The following is a 19,608-nucleotide window of genomic DNA, read 5'->3' as shown; positions in this document are numbered from 1 at the left end:
CGTGTGGTGTACCAATTCTTCCGATTCCGTCAAATGTTATTCTTGTTTCAATGGAGTTTAATGATACACTTCCTTAATCCTAACTCAAGATTATGATTTTACATCTGTATAAATACAAGAGGTGTCTTTCATATAAATATCTGCATCGACTTCACCATGATTGAATGATATGCATTCTCACATTAATTCTTAACTGTTATAATTAAATTAATTGATTTGATTTGATATAAACATGATAGCAATATATGTAATTAGCCTAAGATCATTCCCCACCACCACCGCTCCTTCCCCAAAATAAGGAAAGTGGAATATCTTGTAGCCCTAGCAAATAGCTTTGTTCTTCCTATTGATAATCAATTTAAGAAGAATCTGATCCTGTCACACTTCCAAATAAATAAATAAATAAATAAGAGAAAGCACAAGAAAAATGTGAATGCCGTGTAGAATAATTTGAGTTTGCAATAATAATGCAAATGTGAGTCATATTTCAAACTTCACAATCAATTAGTGCTTCCTTTTCACTCAAATTTATTCATTGAGTGGAGAAGACCCTTTAAACTGGCTTATTTCAGGAATTAGGGAAGACCACTTGCTGAAAAAGTTAACTAGTAAAGATTTAATATTTTTTTGACAATGGATATTTATTATTATTATTATTATTATTGCATCCACTATTCATTTATAATGGATTCAAACTTAACATTTACTCATTTAGTATAAAAAATGCAATTTTTCAAATTTATTTAACTATCTAAAGGTTTTATAATTGTGCTTACCGAATTTCTCGTAGGGGTGTTAATATTTGAGTAGTTTTTTAAACTTAAAATTTTGAGGGTACTTCAATATTACCGAATTTCTCGTATTCGGGGTGTTAATATCGATTAAAGACAAAAAGCTATAACTAGTATTTTTAAACTTAAAATTTTGTCTCCATTGTTTTTTTGTCTTTTTGCTCCCTATTTGGTTGGAGATTAACTTCAATATTACCATTTCAATTTTTTTTATTTTTTATAAAACATAGCAAATCTGACTTCAAATACACAACTTTTGTTTAGTGGCATTTTTTATATTTATACTCAATATTTTTGTTTTACTTAACATTTAATAAAAAGATCAACAACATATCACTTGGAACAAGGTAAAGTGTATATAATACAGAACGAAAGATAATAGATGCGTCATATGATGGCTAATAAATTTATGTACATGGGAACCATTCGATTAAAGACAAAAAGATATAACTAATGCGTATTGATGTTAAATATATGTCAATTTGCCTTTAAGAACTTATTGTGTCTCCATTGTTTTTTTGTCTTTTTGCTCCCTATTTGGTTGGAGATTAACGGTTCAAATCTTGCTGACATCTAATATTTTAAGAGAAAAAGGCTCAATTTTTTTTTTTAATAAAACATAGCAAATCTTAAACCATCAACCTCTCAAAAGAAATATAGGATGCCTCACCAAGGAACCAATAAACCCTTTTGTTCCGATAGTGGCATATTATATATATATATATATATTTTATATATATATATATATAATATTTTTGTTTTACTTATACATATATATATATATATATATAGATTGACGAAGGATAAAAAAAAAAATTAGTGGTGTCCCATGACATATTGACATCACTTGGAACAAGGTAAATTGCCCCTGAATGTATATAATACAGAACGAAAGATAATAGATGCGGTCATATGATGCATATCGGATATCAAAGCGTTTAAAATTTCACCAATTTACAACTACTCTTTCACCAATTTACAACTACTCTTTCTCCTATATTTTTTAACTATGTTTTTATCTAATTGAATTAGGCTTTAATTTCACGAATTGCAAAAAAAATGCCTATATAAATGCAAAGGAAAATAAAAAAAAAATTCCTTGCATTTCGTGAATCAAAACGAAATTTTTTTTTTCTTTTTTTTTTTGTTGCAATTTTTTGCATTTCGTATCAACTTCGTTCATTTAATCCAAATGCTGTTTTAATTACACAATTGCAAAAAAAAAAAAAAAAAAAAAATTAAAAATGCCTATTTCGTGAATTGCACGAAATAAAAATTATCGTGAGAATGCGTATCATAATTAAAGAACTAAAATTTATATATGCAAGACAGCAAAACACAATGTACATGTCTTGCATTCATTTGGTTGATGTAAATATTGGAATACAAGTGAGTAGTGTTTGATTGTTTGTTTTAACTGTTTAAAGTCACAAGGGGAATTGGAAAATTCAATTCAAATGTCTTTGTCTAATGACCTGCTAAGTCAATAATATTGATTATTTATCTCTTAGCCAAGCCTCTTTTCCAGATTTAACTCCACTTGTGTTCTAATTGAATTCTATAGGAAAGTTCAGTCAAGTTCTAGTCTTTTTTATGCTTGTCATTTTCTAATCTATAATCCCAACGCAGTCCTCTAAGGTCACTATCACTGCAAATGCTAGAAAACCCCGTTGTCCCCAAAATTTCTTAGCTAGTTGGCTGGTAGAGATGTTCAAATTTTGGGAGCTAAAATTTATATTTCTTTTAGTTATCCAATATCTGTGCTCGAAGTAGATACTTGCTAAAATAGCTAAAATGTGCACAAACTGATTGAACACCATCATTATAAAAAATAAAAATAAAATAAAAAAATCCTCTTTTTTCGGCTCCTTTTGTCTCCCCCTATTCCCATGATTAGAACTGTACGTCATGTTGCAGAAAATTATGGAGGTTTTCTTGTGTCTTAGGTCACTAAGTTACGTTATGTTGTTGTTGGCAGAAAATTATGGAGGTTTTCTTGTGTCTTAGGTCACTAAGCTCGAGCCCAGTGCCTAGCAAACTAAGTCAGGTATTTAAGTGACAAGAGTAGAGTGACGGACACATCATCTCCGAGTTTCGAAGGTTGCAGTTGGCCCAAAGAGTTCGCACGAGACACATTTCTCGGTCATGAAAAAAAATTGTGGGGATTTTCTTTTCGCCTAATATTAAAATAGGAAAGGAGTGAACTAATATATGAAATTGCTAGTTTGAATGTAATACCTGAGGGGAAATATTGCCAAATCCAAAGTATTTAAGCAATGAAGTCTTGCAAAGATAATCCAGTTTTCTCTTATTCACACTAAGAAAACACCATAATAATACAGTGAAGAGCCCGAGAACTAAGCGAATAAACGAGAGACAATCTCAAAGTGGGATCCTTCATAAGTCCAGGAGACTATACAGCAGCGTCAAGTTGACAAGATTTACTAGATCACGAACTTCGCAAACTTACCAGTTCCAGAACACGGATCGGACTTGATGATACAACACTAGTTATTGTTCATAACATGACCCTGGCCTCAATGGAGGACGTCGAGCATAAAAATTTGTAACGGGAGCAGCTGGAACACCACGTCTTGTCAAGAGGCATCGAAAGTACTCCAGCCTCTGCAATGCAGCTGAAGTAGTATTTGTTGACGATGTGGCCTCCTTGTCGCTCCACAACCGTTCTAGAAGGTAAATAAAAGAGCAGTATCATTAGCAAGCTTGAAATTTCTTCTGGAGAAAGAAAACCAAATATATGACAGCAAAAGACTGAGTGAAAGATCCAATATCAGCGGTGATTGAGCTCCGTTTCATCACACGTCTTGTAAAACAAAGACGTCAATACCAAAATGAAAAATAAATAAATATCTTGGTTTCAGAAAAAGTTGCCATTCTTCTGCCACTTTGGCCAAACGCTCCTGTGAGAAATTCCATCATAACTAAAGAGGAGGACAAGATATAATTGTGATATACAACACATCCAAGAGAATAAATACCTGCTGGAAAATGAAAATGTTTTCAGGAGAATGAGTGGGTTTCCTACTTATTTTCTTGTGTTCGGTGCGTAAGCAAAAGATATTATCCTAAAAACATTTGTATATAATCTAGACAAATACTATGGGAGGTGGAAGCGGGAGGGTGTGGGTGTAGGATGGTGGGAGTGAGGGCTACGGGGTTGTGGTTGAAGATGAGGTATGTTGGAGGGTGGGAGGACACAATGAATGTGGAATGCCACTTGTGGAACTTGTTTTCCCTACATCTACTAGAGAACTCATTTCCTCATTTTTAAGGAACTTATTTTCCTAGAGCATATTTTCCAAAAACTTTGACCAACCAAACATGGGAAAATCGGAAAACAATTTTCCTCTATACCGAACACACCCTAAGTGTTGTGTAATCCAACATATCCAAGAGAATAAATACCTGCTGCAGCTGCAGCCCGTGGCCATATGGTTTGTTGAACATCAGAGGCATCTGCGGTTTCTCCCCACATGCATACTTCACCTCCAAGTACAAGTTTTTGCTCGGAAATACTCTTTATTCCTTCCAGTGGCTCCGCATAATAGACTTCCTCCCAAGGGACATCTAAGTGGTCAAGATACCAAAAACCCTGATTGCTATAAATGCATCTAAAACCACTTGCGACTGCCTTTGGACAAACACCACCACCTAACCTACACCAACAAGATTCAGATGGTAGTGTTAACTAAAAAACCTATCATATCACTGAGCATAAATCCAGTCAGACCCGATCCTCACCAGTTATGCACCACAGTCCGTGGGTTAAGTTTAGACGGAAATGTGTTGAAGGTTTCCTCCCTACAATAGCAAATTCACAGACCACATCATACATTAGATAAAAACAAATGGCTGCACTCAACCCAAAATAAATGCTCCCGGTTGCTTTTGCATTAAGCAAATTCTATCACCTTTTCTAGAAAACAAGCTTTTATTACTCCCTCCGTCCCATAAATATGTGACGATGTTCGACTGGGCACGGAGTCTAAGAAAGAAAGAAAGACTTGAAATTTGCGATCTAGAATAAGTCATAGATGCTTGTGTGGCTATAAATCATCCCATTAAGCGTAAAATGGACATTTTAACTTAAATTGTTACTAAATATAGAAAGGTGTCATTCTGTTTGGGACTGACTAAAAAGGAGAGTGTGTCACAAAAATTAGACGGGGGGGAGTAAAAATTATAAAACAAAAAGAGGCGCATCGGTTTGTTTTTATTTATTGTCATAGAATAACTTCTCCTAATGATTTCTAAAGTACAAGAAACTAAATAAAGCGCCCGACATGTCCTCCAATTACTTTTTTTTTTTTAAATTCATTATGTCATGTCCTCCAATTACGTTTTTTGCAACACATTTTTAATTCTAATTTTAATACCTTTGCCAAATCACAGAAAAAAATAGGAAAATAGAAAAGAAAACATCTAGCCCCGCGAGTTCAAAGGAACCACAGCCCAACGGAATCATCACTCTGATTTGAATCTGCTTAATTTTTTATCTACTCCCTCCGTCTCAATTTATGTGATATAGTTTGACTAGGCACGGAGTTTAAGAAAGAACGGAACACTTTTGAAACTTGTGGTCTAGAACAAGTCATAGATATTTGTGTGGTTGTAAATCATTTCATTAAGGATATATAAAAGGGGAAGTTTTAAGTTAAATTATTTCTAAAAATAGAAATGTATCATTCTTTTTCGAAGACTAAAAAGGAAAATATATCACATAAATTGGGACAGAGGGAGTATTATTTAGTGAATCTTCATAGTTCCTATTTTAACTGATTATAAGGAAGAAAAGCATGAACTTACAAGTATAACTGGGCCCTTTCTTTGTGATAGAGAGCATTTATAAGAGAAATTACCAGTTAACAGGTGTCCAGTTTCGTGATATAGCTATTTCTTGAGCTCTGAGTACAAAATACTGATATGCATCTTTCGAAGTCATATTATTATCTTGAAGCCTGCAAACAGAACGAGTTGATGAACAGCACTGCAGAGGAAAAAATAAAGATAGGAGACATAATTAAAGAGATGAATCTGGGCATGTTGTCAGCAAATTAGAAAGAAGGTTACCATCCAATATCCATCTAAATCTAAAATATAAAATGCCATAAATAGCACTACATACATAATGACTAATTACTTCCACAGTCCTTTATTGATATAAATAAAACACAGATGGCATTTCGAGTACTGCCTGGGATATATTCTCAAACAAAGTATCTCCTGCACTAACTGAAGCACGAATTGGTTTATGTAAATGTGTGAAACATAAGATCCATATTGGTAAACGTAGGATCGCTAGTGATTTTCAGCATCTTTGATATAAGTCATCAAGATATAGTTGCCACTATTCTTCATAGGCATCGTGCAATATTGGCCTGAGGGATATTTCCATGACCGAAATACTAACTGCACATTTTTTGTTCGAAAAACAAGCTAGTGCAGTTTCATCAACCTATATATGGAACTTCAAAAACAGAAAGGACATAAGAAGAGGGAGGTTACCATTGCTTGATGTGTGGAGTAGTTGTCCAACAAGCTGCAAAATTAACAATATTCAGTACTTATTTTCAATTGTTCCTCCCATATTTTTCTGGGGGAGGTGGGGAGCTGTGGACAGTGGGCTGCGGTAATGACGCTCAACCACAAAAAGATCCAATAACCATCATTTTCTTTTGATGTGTAAGTGCATGCATGGTGAGAAAGATTAGCATATAATGAGAGTTCTGTTGAAAAAGAGGAAAGGACAAAAGTGACATCAGAAGAAAAAATGATCAATGTCTATTTTAACAACCATTATAAGAGAATATCACTATCAACTGTTCGGTAGAAGCCGAGAAGAAAGCGGAAGAAATATTTACAGTGCAATAATGGAAGAAGAAATCCTAAGTTATCAGTTCTTTTGCTTCTCAACAAATAAAAAGACTACATAGAAAAACAAAACTGTTAAAAATAGTCAATCTATTTTGCAATTGCTTTATCTAAGAGAAGAACCAAAGAAGATAGTAACTTAAACCTTACAAAGAAAACAAGCGTAAACTGCATAATCAAAGATGCAGGAACTAAAATACAAAAGAATTCAATTCTCAAGACACTTTGTCCTTTTGCTATTGGTTTTTCTGGAGTTTTGGTATCTTGAATTAGTATACTTCTAGAGCCAATGATTCCTTAATCTTCACAGTTTTGATTCTGAAGCAACAAGTTGCGTTAACTTGACATTAGTGGATATACACATAATTGTTTTCTATTCTTTTGGTCAAAGGATATTAACTAAAGTTAGAAATGCAACAAATGTAGGGAATTTCTGCAAAAATAGAAAAATAATACTAACATGTGTTGACCTCGTCACCACCTAAGTGGAAGAGCTCAAACGGAAAAATCTTTCTCATGTCTGCAAAAAAGAAAATGAAAAATTCAACATCCCAATTCCAGAAAAAATGGTAGATTTCTTCAGGAGAAACCTTCCAAACTAACCTGACAGGATGCCAGTTATCACATCAAAAGTATAGTTTTTTGAAACATCTAAGGGCTCTTTACAAGATGGAGAAGGCCAAAGATCAGGGTACCCTGCACCCCTGTAGAGTGAATAAAACCAAACTGAGACACTAACATAAATTTATAACAAACTGAAGGGAGTGATGACCTAGCGCGAATAAGAAAATTGAAGAATAAGATAATGTTGGAACTAAATTAATTATACTGGTAAGGAGTCAAGCAGAACTAATTAGAAAAAGTTTATCTGAAGCATTATTACCACTCTCACTTCCCTCCCCCCACCCCCAAAACACACACACACACACACAATAAACAATGCCTATCAACCAAGTTTATTGAAATTTCAATGCTTCTAAGTTTATCAGTTAGGAGGGAGGGCAGAGATTCAAAAGAATTAGGCTAAGTAGAATAATTACTTTCACCATGCAAATATCATATGCTTCCATATTTCTTTCTGTTTTTTCTTTTAACATTTTGCTTTCAAAATAAGCAGGACTCTTCCTTATTTCAAATCATAATTTGATGGTTGGAATGGTGACCAAATAAGACCAATCTGAAAAGTAAAAGAACTCAATACACACAAAAAAACTCTTCCAATTATCACCTCAAAAGTACAGCTCTCAAAGTTTTTGTGCTTTTTGCCAAAGCATTGATATCTTAATGCAATAACCACACTAATGGAATTAGTTTAAAGCCTGCTGGAAATTTAGTCAGATAAGAGAGGAGCAATTAAGGCAAACCAGCAGCAATTCAAAATCCAAAGATCCATAGTTTTCTAAAAGAAGCTCTATAGACCCAAAATAGTATGAGGAATAAACCAATACTCTAAAGCACTTACCATGATTCTGCATGACCAGGAACATCAACTTCTGCCATAACATTGATACCTGTGTACGTAACACTTTTGGAATTAGAAAAGGACAAAACATTCTTTTTATTTACTTATCAAGAAAAGTTTAGCTGTATTGCATTAACCAACAACCAAAAAGCTTTAGATGAGGTAACGAAACATTTGCATAGACCTCAAAGATGCCACTTACCTCTCATCTTTGCAAAGCTTCAATTGAAGTGACATCATGAAGACAAGGAAACAAGGAGAACTCTGTCAGCGTCAATTTATAATATAGGAACATCTGAGGAGAAGCCAAAAACAGAACAAACAACTGAAACAAATAATAACATAAAAGACCATTATAGTTCTTTCTATCATTTTTTTCTGGAAACTTTAATAATATCCAGAACAATTAATTGAATGGAAGCCTAGATATTAGAATTAAATAACCAAAGTCGCTAGCTCTTTTTCCTTGCACCCTCCACAATCTCTCTGCTGCCATCTTCCTTTTCAATTTATTTGACTCAATCATTAAAATTGTAACTTTAAATTCATAGCATTCGTTCAAGACAACACTAGAAGAAGGCTCTCTTTGAAAGTTCCCCGTACAATATGATCCAGTTAATGTGTTGAACTAAATCTCATAATACACTTTTTGACTAAATTTAAGTGTTATAATGGGATCCAATATTTGGTTTGGCCAAAATGGCACGTAATACGAATAACTAAAAGCCAAGAACTCGAGACCTTTCTAATCTTTCAGCCAGAGATGATCAAGCAACTAGAATGTGGAGCAATTCATTAATTTAAGAGATTGACCTTTCTTTCTCTTCTTCCCGGTCTGATCGGTCGAGCTCTCGTAATCGATCGCTCATACGTCAATTTCTTCACTAAACCATATAACCAATTGTTTAGAATACTACATATGGTTTTCTAACAGCCACTTGAGCTGAAGATTTTAACACCTCCAGCCACCACCCTTTGATTTTTTACTTTCTTCTCTAAGAAATATGGAGAAAATGCTCAAAGTATTTGATTCACTTTGGGGCCTTTATTCAAAACTCATAGGCAACAAAAGGAAAAATCACTTTCTGTGCTCAAGGTTATTGAAGAAGTTAGGGGGAAATCCTTCATACCAAAAAGACTTCAAATTATCTGGGTTGGGGGAAAAGTTCTTACTCAACAATTTCAATAGCATCCTCGACGGTGTAGCGTTCCCACTTTGTATATGCCCCTTTCCACAAGTTTGGGTATGAAGGCACTTCTAGAGGAAATGACTGTTCATCTATGATGTGCCAATGAAGAACATTCTACTGATTCCAATCATCAATATCAGAAATAAGGAATCACCTGTTACAAAACTGGATTAGTAAAATAAGATTCAACAACTTACAAGTTTAGCATAGGACATGGATTCAATTATTTGCTTGATAATTTCAATTGGCAAATAGTGCCGTGACGTATCTGCAAAACAATTCAGCAATACAGCAAGTAGATCAGTTAGTTTTCTACAGAAGGCAATATCCAACTGAATCCCTAGAATTTAGCTGGATCAGCTTAAAGCACGAAAGATTGGGTCTTACCTAACATAAGCCCGCGATATGCAAATCTAGGCTTGTCTTGAATAAACCACGGAGCCTTGTGAATTTGGACTGTTTTAACCCCATAATCAAAAGTACATAACTGACTCATGGTCTGCATAAAAGGGTTTGCTTTTTGTTATAAGTAAGCATTTAAAATTACCAGTCATAAATCCCAAATTCCGCTAAGATAAATCATAGTGGCATAAACCCCTGTAACATATTCATTCGACATACGTACCTCAAGTCCTCTTAGTGCACCATAAACAGAATTTGCCTGCAGAGTTGACGAAAAAATTATTTATGTACTCTTAGTTATAGAAATCCAACTAAAGAATGCACAATCTAGCACCTCATTATGTAACAGGCAAAGTCAGACGAAGAGATTACAGGACAAGACTTTTCTGTTAATTTTTTTTTATTTTGTAAGTGGGTTAACAGTATGGATTGGACAAGTTAAGTCACTATGATAAAGTTAGACTAGCTAGTTAATCCAGCTATCAGAGAGAAACAAAAGAGATGATAAAATAGGCAAAGGTTACTATCAAGAGCTAGAGCAAGAGTTATGACCAAAATTCTCCACATATAAGGAAAAGAGTAGCAATAGAAGAAAACATCGATAGGAAAGGAAAAAAAAAATACTGGAAAGTTTTAATAAAGCATAGTGTTTTACCTTTCACTTGGGATGAAAAACAATTTATTAGGAACCATTACTCGACATTCTTCTGACTCCTTAAATTCCCTACTAATTTGCTATCAGCATATACTTTTTCTTTAGATTCTCCAAATACGTTGGAGATCAACTTATCTTCTGAAGTAGAATGGGCGAATCATTCTCTACATCCTAAGCATTATACGTATTCTTTAACTTCCATGGAGATTTCGTTCTAGTTCTATTTCCTATTTGGTTAAGTTTTATATCACTTTCATCAACCACTATCCTATTGCATGGTACAAAACATAGCTTCTCAAACTGAGAGCGTATGGGCAGAAAAAGGATTCACAAATAGAGATCAAATCACTTAGAACAAGAAATAAAGAAAAGTTACACCACGTCAATGTTGATAACATTACTCAATTGTAACTTTACCTCAATAGAGACCTCCCCGATAATTGAATGTTCATTGCTCTTTGACACCAATAACGAATAGCTCTCATCAACACCAAGTTGCAACTGAGAAGAAAAAAAGGCACGATTCAACACATCAATTCCTAATTTCTCCATTAAGTGTCAAAAGGTTCAAATTGATGCAAACATAAATAAATAATTAAGGTAGTTCACACAACTCAACACGATATGTGATCAAAGGTCCAGAATTAGGCCATACGAAATGTCATGTAGCAATCATAAATAGATAAAAATACAAGTATAAGTTCCATGCGCTGACAACATATACAATATTTACATATAAACCTCTATAATAAAGCACTAACTGGTAAACCGGTAAAATAATTGTCGTGCTATCTCAATTTAAAATTCTTTACACTGTCAGCTTATATAACTAACATTAATTAAAAAAAAAAAAAAATCATATCTTTAGACAAGAAATTCCACATAATTCAACAAACCGGCTATCTCATGCTAAAATCCACTTGATAGTGTAAAAAAATCGAGAGAAACTTGAATCAGAGCTTTGGAATTTTTGTTCATCCTTTGCCACAATAATATCTCCGGTTTTGCAGCAATAACTCAGTATCTACTATACAACCATTAACTACCGTATGTTGATGGTTAACTAATTGACAGGTTTGTGGATTGAAAAAGGATGTTATCCAAATGCATTTCAAGTAATTGTAGTAAAATTCGACCTATCAAACTACGGTCAGTTTATATACTCCCTCTGGTCCGTTTTACTTGTCTTTTTTTTTTTTTTTTGCACGCCCCTTATTTAAACATTAACTAGGATAATTTGAATTTGACTAAATTATCCTTATTTATTCTTTGATCTTAATTAATTCTACTCTCTTTTTCACCACATTAATCTCTCTCCACATTTATTGCGTAAGGGTAAAGGTGGAAACTAACAGTTAATTATATCTTTAGTTTTCTAAAATTACAACTATTTTGAACCATCTAGTTTTAGTAAGGATGACTAGTAAAGTGGACCGTAGGGAGTAACTTAAATCCATTAAATAATCATAACTTTAGACGAGACATTTCACACAATTCAACACAATATTCATCCTAACAATAAGATAAAGTAAAAAACGAAACAAATAATTAGTTTAATTTTAAAAAAAAAAAAAAAAAAAAAAAACTCATCGTTATCGGAATGAACAATGCAATAACCCTATTGACATCAAACTATTCACCAGCTTTAGATAACTTAGAACCATATATGTCGGGTTTCGTAACCATATATTGGTATATCTACTATAAGACCGTTAACTAAAATACATTGGTGGGTAACTAAAAGTGACCTATTGTCAGTTTATATAACTTAAATCCATAAATAAAAAAAATCATATCTTTAGACTAGACAATTCACACAATTCAACACAATATTAATCCCAACAATAAGATAAAGCAAAAACAAAACAAATTCTCCCTCCATCCCAATTTAACCGTCTCACTTTCTTGTTTAGTCTTTCCCCAAAAAAGTATCTTTTTCTATATTTAGTAAGTTGACAATTCAAACATACTACATGACAAGCTCAAAACCACAAGATTCAAAGGACAGTTTAGTACATTACACACATCTTCAATTTAGAACCACAACATTCAAAAGTCACCAATTATTCTTTAAGCTCTATGGCCAGTCAAACTAAAACACTTAAATTGGGATGGAGGGAGTAACAATTTAACTTTAGAATGTCCATTATACCCTTAATCGAAAGATATATCGCCACACAAATATTTTTAACTTATTTTAGACCATAAGTTCCAAAAGTCTTCATTTGTCTCTATAACCAGTCAAACACCATTACATAAATTGGGACAAAGGGAGCACATTTCACACAATTCAACACAATATGAATCCCAACAATAAGATAAAGCAAAAACAAAACAAATACTCCCTCCGTCCCAATTTAACCGTCTCACTTCCCTTTTTCGCCTGTCCCAAAAAAAGTGTCTCTTTCTGTATTTAGTAAGTTGACAATTCAAACATACTACATGACAAGCTCAAAACCACGAGATTCAAAGGACATTTTAGTACATTATACCCATCTTCAATTTAGAACTCTGTGGCCAGTCAAACTAAAATACTTAATTGGGACAGAGGGAGTAACAATTTAACTTTAGAATGCCCATTATACCCTTAATGAAATGATATATATCCACACAAAAATATATTCCAGTGAAACACTATTACATAAATTGGGATGGAGGGAGTATTACATTTCATACAATAAGATAAGCAAATTGAAACAAATAATTATTATAAAATTAAAAAAAAAAAATTACCTCGTGGTTATCGGAATGAACAATGACAGTAACTTTACTAACATCAAAATAATCACCAGTTTTAGATAACTTATTAGAACCATGTTTAAAAATAATCTTCTTATATCTCTCAAATGCTTCTTCAATAACAACTGACCCACTACCGGTATAACCGGTAAATTCAAGTGTTAAATTTGGATCAACGGTAAGTGTATCATTACCGGAAGTGAATTTAGAAGGTAAAGGCCATATATATGTGAGTGATTCATCTAGCTTTGTAGTGTGATGCGTTGACTTTAATGAATTAGAGTTGACTAATTGGAAAATTAATGTGGAGAAGAAAAGGGTTTTGAGTTGAAATTGAGAAGAATTTGAGGACATTTTTTTTTTTTTTTTTGGATGATGAAATTGAAGAAATGATTATTGGAAATTTTGGGAGTATATATGATATGATTGTGATGGGGTCAATAATTTGATGGGAAAAAAAAAAAAGATTATTTCTTTTTTCTTTTTTCTTTTCTTTTTTCTATTGCTTAATACACAACATTGTTTAATTGAGCATCTGAATACATAATAAATTATTTTTATATTAGCTACTTACGATTCAAATATTAGATAAATTTTGAGAAAATTTTCAGAAATATATATGTTGGCCACTTTCATTGCAAAAACATGGCCCAAAACTTATATTACAAAAAATAGCCCAAAATATACAGGCATATACACACATATATTGACACTTATACCAACATATACAAACATATAAGAGAGAGAGAGAGAGAGAAGTATGAGTCATTTTTTGTAAGAATTAAAAAAATGGGTCAATTTTGATAGCATTGTTGTCCCAATTAAGATATAGTGTAATTTTCTCTAAATTTTGTGTGTATTTTTGATGCTCTTTATATAGAGAAATTAACCACTTAAAATATGCCACGCATTTTAATTATATGCATTCACCTTAATAAGTCATAAAACCTTTATTTGAAATTGTTATGGGTAATTAAAGAAGACGACAACAAGTGGTAAATTGGGATTAAAAGAGAGTGTATTGTTACTGGCAGTGAATTTAGAAGGTAAAAGGCCGGATTGGGCTCCTCTCCATTTCCCTTGTCTCCATTTTTCCTAAGTTCTACCTTAGATTAAGGACACATGACATGTATTAGAATTAATAGCTAAAATTTAATTGACTAAAATAAGTCCCTAAGCATGGTTTACATAATTCATAACTTATCCATAAATATATTAAGATATTCTATCTCTTCCTATTTTACGTTTCCCACTTTTTTTCCTTCCTCCGCAGAATTAGATTCATTGTTCAACTGGTGGTATACTAATTCTGTGATATTACAAATTCACAGAATATATTCCATTATTCCATTACTAATTCACAGAATATATTTCTAATTATATAAGATATCACCATTATTCAATTGGTAATATCTTTTTTGTTTTTCTTTATCTACATGATATCACCATTATTCAATTGGTGATATCTCTTTTGTTTTTCTTTATCAAATCCCTCTTTCAATATTTTTGAATTGATAAGTTACAATCTTATCTTCCAATTCCTTTTTGAGTTAATTTTTTAGTTGGGAAACGTAAAATACGAAGAGAGAGAATATTTTAATATATTTATGGATAAGTTATTAATTATGTAAATCATGGTTAGGGACTTATTTTAATCAGTTAAATCTTAGCCATTAATTCTAACAAATGGAGAGGAGCCCAGTCCTTAAAGGCCATATATATGTGAGTGATTCATCTTAGCTTTGTGGTGTGTTGTTGACTTTAATGAATTAGAGTTGACTAATTGGAAAATTTTACGTGAAGAAGAAAAGGATTTTGAGTTGAAATTGAGAAGTATTTGAGGAATTTGAGGACATTTTTTTGGAGGCATTGAAGGAATGATTATTCGAAATTTGGGTACATATGATATGATTGTGATAGGGTCAATAATTTGATGCAAAAAAAACAAAAAATGGTGTTTTGTGGAAGCATAATGATGATCATATTTCTTTGTTTTTTTTTTCTTTTTCTTAATATAGTAGTACTTGTCTCAATTGAGCACGTGAACACGTGATAAAATATTTTTATTAGTCACTTACATTAGAATTTTAGATAAAATTTGCGCGTGTGTTTTATCATTATCAATAAGTTAACCACTTAAAATATGTCGCACTCATTAATTATACGCATTAATTTCAATAAGCCATAAAAACCTTATGTTGTTCCATTTGAGACGGATGTTGTGTAATTAAAGGAGATTGACATATTTTATGTGTTTAATTTATTTAACTATCTAATAGATGTTTAATGACAACACAATTTCCACTTATGATAAGTGATAAATTGGGACTAAAAGAAGGTAAAGGCCATAGATGTGTGAGTGATTCATCAAGCTTTGTAGTGTGATGCGTTGATTTTAATGAACGAGAGTTGACTAAATGGAAAATTAATGTGAAGAAGAAAAGGCTTTTGAGTAGAAATTGAGAAGAATTTGAGGACAGTTTTTTGGAGGATGAAAAGGAATGCTTATTGGAAATTTTGGGTATATATGATATGATTGTGACGGGGTCATAATTGATGAGAAAAAAAAAAACTTTTGGTGTGTTGTAGAAGCATAATGATGTTCATTTTTATTTTTTTTGATTAATATACGATAGTTATCTCAATTGAGCACCTGAACACTTAATAAATTATTTTTATTAGCTAATTACGATTCAAATTTTAGATAAATTTTGCACGTGTTTTCTTATATTCTTTACGTAGATAAGTTAATCACTTAAAATATGTCACATTCATTAATTATACTCCCTCCGTTTCAATTTATGTGAACCCATTTGACTGGGCACGACGTTTAAGAAAAAATGAAGACTTTTGAAACTTGTAGTTCAAAATAAGTCTTGAATATTTGTGTGGCTGTAAATCATTTCATAAAGTGAATTTGTTTCCAAATTAGGAAAGAGGTCATTCATTTTGGCACGGACTAAAAAGGAAATTGGTTCACATAAATTGAAACAGAGGGAGTAATAATTAACCTCAACAAGCCGTAAAATCTCATGTTGTTTCATTTGAGGCTGATGTGTGTAATTAAAGGAAATGACTTTATGTGTTTAATTTAACTATATAATAAATGCTCGATGATAATATGATAACTAACATAGTAAAAGAAGCAGTCAAATAGTACTAGCGACAAAAACAAGCAATTTAAGACAGTATAAAAGGCATGATGAAATATTATAGAAAGTAAAACAATTAGATAATCGAAGTACAAACAACAACAAATAGTATCAGGAATCGAAAGACAAGGAACTACAAGGATAATACTACAACTATTAGTAGAAATGATAAACAAGACTGTTACAACCCGTAGTTATGTGTGTTGAGATTTATAAGTGTTGATTGTTTTAAGTATGGACACTGGAGTTATCTTCAAGAATATATGAGATTATACGCGCTAATCTTGTGGTTATGAGGGTTTAAGTTCATATAATAAGTTATGGGAGGATTGGGGAGTAAGTGAATCAAGGAAATTAAATTTTGTTGGAACTTTGAAGAAAATATAAGGGGCAATTTTGGCCCAACTTGGAGGAAGAATATATTTTAGTGTATGAGGAGTTTTGAAGCAAAGCAAAAGTCTAAATTGAAGTTCATGAAATCTAGTTTCCAACGCAACAAACCGCTCGTTGATACGACATCAGAGTAGAGAATTATGAACGTTACAAGTTAGGCGGGCATAGCAGGGGACTGCACTACGCGGACGCACAGTGTCACACGGTGCTACAGTGCCACCGACTTCAACCCACTATATAAGGGGTAAAACCCCCATTTTTCTCCACAAAAAATTTCCCAAATATTTCAGAAATTTCAGCAAGCATATGAGGGCTTATATACACCATAAAAGTGAGGATTTTGACTAAATTTCAAGTTACGGAGTATTGATCGACATCCGGACAACATGTAGTCGCAATTATAGTTTTGTTTTATGTTGGAGTTGGCTTGGAAACAAAGTAAATATTGAAGATATTGCTGCTCTAGCAAGAATAAGGTATGAATCTCTCCTTATTAATATTAATTTCAGTTTATTTACGGAGATAAAGTTATTAAATAGTCAAATAACAAGTTGGTTAGTTGAGAAACTTGGAAAACATCATGTGGGATGTTTTATGGAGCCTATTGGTGTTGATAATGTTGTTGTGATGTTGGTATTGTTGTTGTTGTTGTTGGTTATTGGATTGTGATTTCGGGCTAGGCATATAAACAGGGGAGATTAACGCCCGAATTTATTGATTTTAAATGGATTTAAATTGAAGGCTTAAGATAAGCATGTGACAATGAGCCTAACAATAGTATGAATGGTTTACATGTAGATTTACGAGCTTGGAAGGATAAACGTTAAGTATTCAAGGAGACCAAAAGGTATGTTAAGGCTATTCCTCTTTCTTTTAAAGACATGATTCTTTTCCTATGAATGCATACACGACTTCTATAATACCTTATTTCCGAAAATACTACCAGTTTATGATTTTCAAAATCCTTATGATGCTAAAGATGAATGTTTTCTATAAGGACCATGATGAGTATTATGATGATCCCATTTCTCTGGAGATTCCAAGTTATGGTTTTAATGTCATTATGAGATTATTGATTTTGGTTTCAAGATTTTTGATTATATTTGTTGATGTTAATCTCATCTTATGATTTTGTTCAAAAGGCATGATTTTTATGTTATGATTCCATATATGTTTCCATAACCTTCTTACTTCCAAAAGTTAGAAGTTCATTATTCTTAAAAGTTTCTTATGATACTAAAGATGAGATGTTTTCTATGATGAACATGATGATGATGATTTCAATTCTAGAAGTTTCGAAGCTTATGATTTTAAGGCTGTTATGAGATTATTGAGCTTATTTCATGATTTTCTTGATTTTATTCGTTGTTAATCTCACCTTATGTTACTTGTTCCTTCAAGGTGAGATACAACGATAATGATTGTTCCATAATATAAATCGGAGGCTACCAACCTTACGTCATTCCGATAAAGTTGTAGCTTTTATTGGGCTCTCATGCAATAAAGGCTTTAATGATTTCACTGAGGCATTAGACTATGCTAGAGGAGTATTGGGACCAAACTATTATATTTCTCCAGCTCTCAGACAAAATCCAGATAGATCCCTAAACATAGATCTGCCACATTTATGGTAAGAAATCATAGTGAGATAGTATAGTTTTAGATTCTATCAAAGATATAAGAAGACCTTGAAGAAAGTATAGAATGGACTGCATTTACCTGTCCTGAAGGACATTTCGAATGGTTAGTAATGCCATTTGGATTAAAGACAGCTCCACCAATTTTTTAAAGAATGGTAATAAATTACAAAAGACTTAATGATAACACCAGAACAGATGGATATAAGTTACCAGACAAAACAGGACTAATAAATAGAATACAAAGTAAAAAGATTTTTAGTAATTTTGATTGTAAATCAGGATATTGGTAGGTACGAATGCATGAAGAAAGTATAGAATGATTGCATTTACATTTCCCGAAGGACATTTCGAATGGTTAGTAATGCCATTTGGATTAAAGACAATTTCCACCAATTTTTCAAAGAAAAATGGATAGTATATTTGGAGACTATAAAAGATTTGTCCTAGTATATGTAGATGATATATTAGTATTTAGTAAAGACATGAAAGAACATTTAGGACACCTCAGATAATATTTAGATTATTTGTAGAAAATGGAATAATAATTAGCAAGAAAAAGATGGAATTATGTAAAAACCATATAAACTTTTTAGGAATAGTACTAGGAGATGGCAAAATAAAATTGCAACCTCATATAGCTAAAAAGGCCTTAGAAATGCCAGATAAATTAAATAATGTTAAAGAATTACAAAAAATTTTTAGGAATAGTAAATTATGCTAGAAGTTTTATAAAAGACTTAGGAAAAATAGTAGGGCCATTGTATTCAAAAACGAGATCAAATGGTCAAAAACACTTTAATACCGAAGATATTAGATTAGTACAAAAAATTAAAGAAAAAATAAAGAATATTCCAGACTTAAATATGCCCCTAGAAATAGACTATTTAATTATAGAAATAGATGGAAGCTTCGAAGGATGAGGAGCCGTATTAAAGGCAAAACCAAATAAATATAGCAATAAAAGTGAAGAAAAGATATGTGCTTATCAAAGCGGTAAGTACGAGAAAAAGAAATATACACACACACACACACACACACACACACACACACACACACACACACACACACACACACACACACACACACACACACACACACACACACACAGTACACACACACACACACATTTTACACTGTAATATATGGCTTAAATAGTTTTAGACCGTATATACTAAATAAACCAGAAATATTGGTAAGAACAGACTGTGAAGCTATAGTCAAATTCTATCAAAAAATTAATGATAAAAGTAGCAGTAGACGAAGATGGTTAAACTTTATGGATACTATTTCAA

The 19,608-nt window shown here is 32.4% G+C and overlaps 1 protein-coding gene across 2 annotated transcripts; it reads right to left on the bottom strand.

Annotated features, from left to right (window-relative positions):
* Nucleotides 1-3,042: 3,042 nt before the first annotated feature.
* On the bottom strand, nucleotides 3,043-13,520 carry LOC132068169 (beta-hexosaminidase 1). Of its 2 annotated transcripts, XM_059461667.1 has the most exons (15): nucleotides 13,126-13,519; nucleotides 10,810-10,893; nucleotides 9,961-9,996; nucleotides 9,723-9,834; nucleotides 9,533-9,603; nucleotides 9,319-9,449; nucleotides 8,348-8,364; nucleotides 8,146-8,194; nucleotides 7,287-7,387; nucleotides 7,144-7,203; nucleotides 6,318-6,351; nucleotides 5,672-5,770; nucleotides 4,554-4,613; nucleotides 4,218-4,468; nucleotides 3,043-3,478 (listed from the first exon to the last, which is right to left on the bottom strand). In XM_059461667.1, exons 1-15 carry the CDS (start codon nucleotides 13,483-13,485, stop codon nucleotides 3,303-3,305), a joined length of 1,641 nt encoding a protein of 546 aa, XP_059317650.1. In that variant the 5' UTR covers nucleotides 13,486-13,519; the 3' UTR covers nucleotides 3,043-3,302. The 2 variants fall into 2 exon arrangements, with proteins under 2 accessions (XP_059317650.1, XP_059317651.1); XM_059461668.1 differs by lacking the exon at nucleotides 9,961-9,996 and having other exon boundaries at nucleotides 10,774-10,893; nucleotides 13,126-13,520.
* Between the last annotated feature and the right edge of the window lie 6,088 nt (nucleotides 13,521-19,608).

Source organism: Lycium ferocissimum, chromosome 8 (genome assembly GCF_029784015.1).
Source record: "Lycium ferocissimum isolate CSIRO_LF1 chromosome 8, AGI_CSIRO_Lferr_CH_V1, whole genome shotgun sequence".
Taxonomy (NCBI): domain Eukaryota; kingdom Viridiplantae; phylum Streptophyta; class Magnoliopsida; order Solanales; family Solanaceae; genus Lycium; species Lycium ferocissimum.
This window is presented reverse-complemented; position numbering and strand designations above follow the sequence as displayed.

What these genes read in the sequence shown, in the direction of transcription:
- LOC132068169 (XM_059461668.1), bottom strand. Translation starts at nt 13,485, where the DNA reads ATGTCCTCAAATTCTTCTCAATTTCAACTCAAAACCCTTTTCTTCTCC. An exon ending in AACTGGACACCTGTTAACTG is followed by an intron (nt 4,614 to 5,671) that starts GTAATTTCTCTT and finishes TTGCTATTGTAG; the next exon opens with GGAGGAAACCTTCAACACAT. An exon ending in ACGGGCTGCAGCTGCAGCAG is followed by an intron (nt 3,479 to 4,217) that starts GTATTTATTCTC and finishes TTTACCTTCTAG; the next exon opens with AACGGTTGTGGAGCGACAAG.